The sequence below is a fragment of the Palaemon carinicauda genome, chromosome 3, assembly GCF_036898095.1.
Source record: "Palaemon carinicauda isolate YSFRI2023 chromosome 3, ASM3689809v2, whole genome shotgun sequence".
Taxonomy (NCBI): Eukaryota; Metazoa; Arthropoda; class Malacostraca; order Decapoda; family Palaemonidae; genus Palaemon; species Palaemon carinicauda.
This window is the reverse complement of record NC_090727.1, coordinates 174,110,973-174,113,899: the sequence shown is the minus strand read 5'-3', so window position 1 is coordinate 174,113,899 and position 2,927 is coordinate 174,110,973. Positions and strand designations below refer to the sequence as shown.

At 38.2% G+C, this 2,927-nt stretch overlaps 1 protein-coding gene across 1 annotated transcript; it reads right to left on the bottom strand.

The window, feature by feature from the left end:
* Positions 1-329: 329 nt before the first annotated feature.
* On the bottom strand, positions 330-2,050 carry LOC137638106 (cuticle protein CP1499-like). The gene is made up of 2 exons (XM_068370199.1): positions 1,922-2,050; positions 330-1,082 (listed from the first exon to the last, which is right to left on the bottom strand). The coding sequence occupies exons 1-2, from the start codon at positions 1,931-1,933 to the stop codon at positions 537-539; spliced, it is 558 nt and encodes a 185-aa protein (XP_068226300.1). The 5' UTR covers positions 1,934-2,050; the 3' UTR covers positions 330-536.
* Between the last annotated feature and the right edge of the window lie 877 nt (positions 2,051-2,927).

Here is a 2,927-nt window from a genome sequence, read left to right as displayed (position 1 = left end):
TTGTACCCTTTCCGATCGCTTGGGTGCATATTTTGAATTGATATTATATTTAGGATAAGCAATGCAATTTTCTCAAGCATAAAATATCGATATTTGGTTAGATATACGTTTAAAAGAACTGATCTTTACGGGGAATGCCATTGAGGACAGGACTCCTCGCAAAGCTTGATTATTTTTAAATGTGTTTCTAGGGAAATGTTGAGATCTAATAATCAAGAAGAATGGTCTTATCCATCCCCATCTTCAAAGAAGCGAGGCTGATCTTCATAATCCTCATCAATGACAATATAGCAATTAGGAAATGGCAATGAAAATTACAGTCTTTATACACATTTCGTTTAATATAATTCGTTTTTATTTTACAAAACATGATAAAATATGGAAGGGAAAAAAAAAGGCAAAACGATCACATCTTTGGCACGGGGGTTTCAGCTAGGGACTGCTTTCTCTGTAGGAGAGAGATGGGCCTCCCTTCTGGCTGCTCCCTCGTTCAGCGGCATAACCTTGGCTGAGAATATAACGTGCGGGCAACTCCCTTATCCCTGGAAGCCGAGAGCGGCAGCGTGGGCGGCGAAGTGGGCGTTTCTGGCAGCAGCCACCTCGGGGGTTTCAACTGTCTGGGCAGGGGCGCCTCCTAAGCCAGCAGGGACAGTATGGGCGAAGGGACCCTGCCATTTGGCGACAGGGGCATCAGGAGCGGCGAAGCGGTGGGTAGGAGCAGGGGCGCGGGCGGGAGCCTGGTGTCCGGCTAAGTGTCCGGCCAGGTGTCCGGCGCTTGGGAAAGTGTTTGGTCCTGGAACGAACTGGCGGTTGTCGCCCAAGTTAGCAGAGAAGGAGAAAGAGTTGAAGGCTGGGACGGGGACAGACTGAGGGACGTGGGTCGCTGCCTGCTGGATTGCACGCTGGTGCTCGATGGGGTCTCTGTGGATGATGTGGATGTCGGGGGCTCTTGCCGCAAGATCGGCGAGGCGGTTGTATTCGGCGATGAACGCGGCGCGAGCGGCTGCTACTTCTGCAGTGTCCATTGGAAATCCATGCTGTGGGGCACCGAGGGCAACACCCAGGACTACGCTAATGAGCACCTGAAGAAGGGGAAGCAACAAATATTAGCTCCTTGAGTTTTTCATCGAGAGAGAGAGAGAGAGAGAGAGAGAGAGAGAGAGAGAGAGAGAGAGAGAGAGAGAGAGAGAGAGGCAACAATTAAGGAATGTACATGTAATTACTTTACAATCGTAGGGAAATGCAATCTGTTCAAACTTCCATTGGCGAGTGTAAAGTTACAATATCATCCTCACTCTTCTTTTCAAGAATATGTCTATATGCCTGTCTATTTGCACATACCTCCTCTAAACAGTATGTTCCAAAAAGGATGCTTTATGCTCACTCTGATTCTTCTTTAAAAACTACATACAAATATTGAACTATTTTGAAAGAAATTTCCATTCTATCTAAAAGCAAATTACTCTTTTAAAATGAAAGTTATTTTTAAGAAAAGAGTTAGAAGATTCTTATGTCAAAAGCAAAGAAAAATACAAAATTAGAATAAAACACATGAAGAATTTTGAACTAAATTCAACACAAGAAAAGTATGTTTAAAGGACAACCCGGTTAGAAATTGAAAACTACTTGATAAGTAAACAAATAATTCACTTATCTATCGCAAGACAATGTTACAAATGTACCGAAAAATCTGGAAATTAAGTATTTTACTTAGGAGACGGTTGTGCTTTACTTATGGTAGCTATGTTAGAAATATAAACATTGGTGAAAGATTCAAAGGTTAACATATAATACCCAAGTTGGAAAAAACAATATTACAGATAAATTACTCATTTGTCCACAGTAAGATGATCATTAAAAATCAAAATATGAATAAGTAGATGCTTAAAAAATAAAGACGGCAAACGATTGATAAACTTACGAGAGAACGCATGATGCCGTGTGAAGTTGTATCTTTGCCTGGAAGATGAAGACTGTTGTGGAAGGACCCAAAGCCTCTGGTTTATATACCGTCAGGAACCCGGTGTCCTTGGTAAGCTACGACGGTATACGCCAAGAACCTATGGCTTACATTTTTTTTATGAAATATCTACTTCACTACATCTTCCTAAGCATCAAGTCTCGAGTTAATTGCTACGGGAAATAATTAGTTTGTCTAATTAAGGTCTCTGGTATAGGGAGATTCCTTTTAAAAGCTGATGGTATGAGTTTCAGAGGCTGTTAAATCATGCGTTGCAACAGATTTGCCAGCCTCGAGGCTCAGCAGGTCTCTGGTTCAGCTTGATTTCGCCCCAGGGAAAGGGGTTGGCCATATTACGGGCCGCGTCAGAAAGTTATTTAGGGAACATGGCCCAACGAAAGTGAAATTAGGTCTCTTAGCTGCCGCACAGGATTTTTACCTGCGCGTGCCAGGTTTTTTTGCGATTTGTTTTGAAGATATTCCGGATGGGTCCTTTTTTTATGTACGCAAATACATTATATACACATATGTTCCTATTTATCAATCTATCTATGTAAAATATACACGTGAGCATATACATTATACATACATATACACTCTTATAATCATTCATATATATATATATATATATATATATATATATATATATATATATATATATATATATATATATATATATACACACTAGGTAAACAATATATATTTTTATAAACATAATAGGCATATATGAATATATATGTATATATATACATATATATATATATATATATATGTATGTATACTGTGTATATAAAATATGTATTATATATCTAGTGTATATATATGTATGTATGTATGTATGTATATATATATATATATATATATATATATATATATATATATATACACTAGATAAACAATATACATTTTCATATACACAGTAAACATATATGTATAAATATACTGTGTGTATATATATATATATATA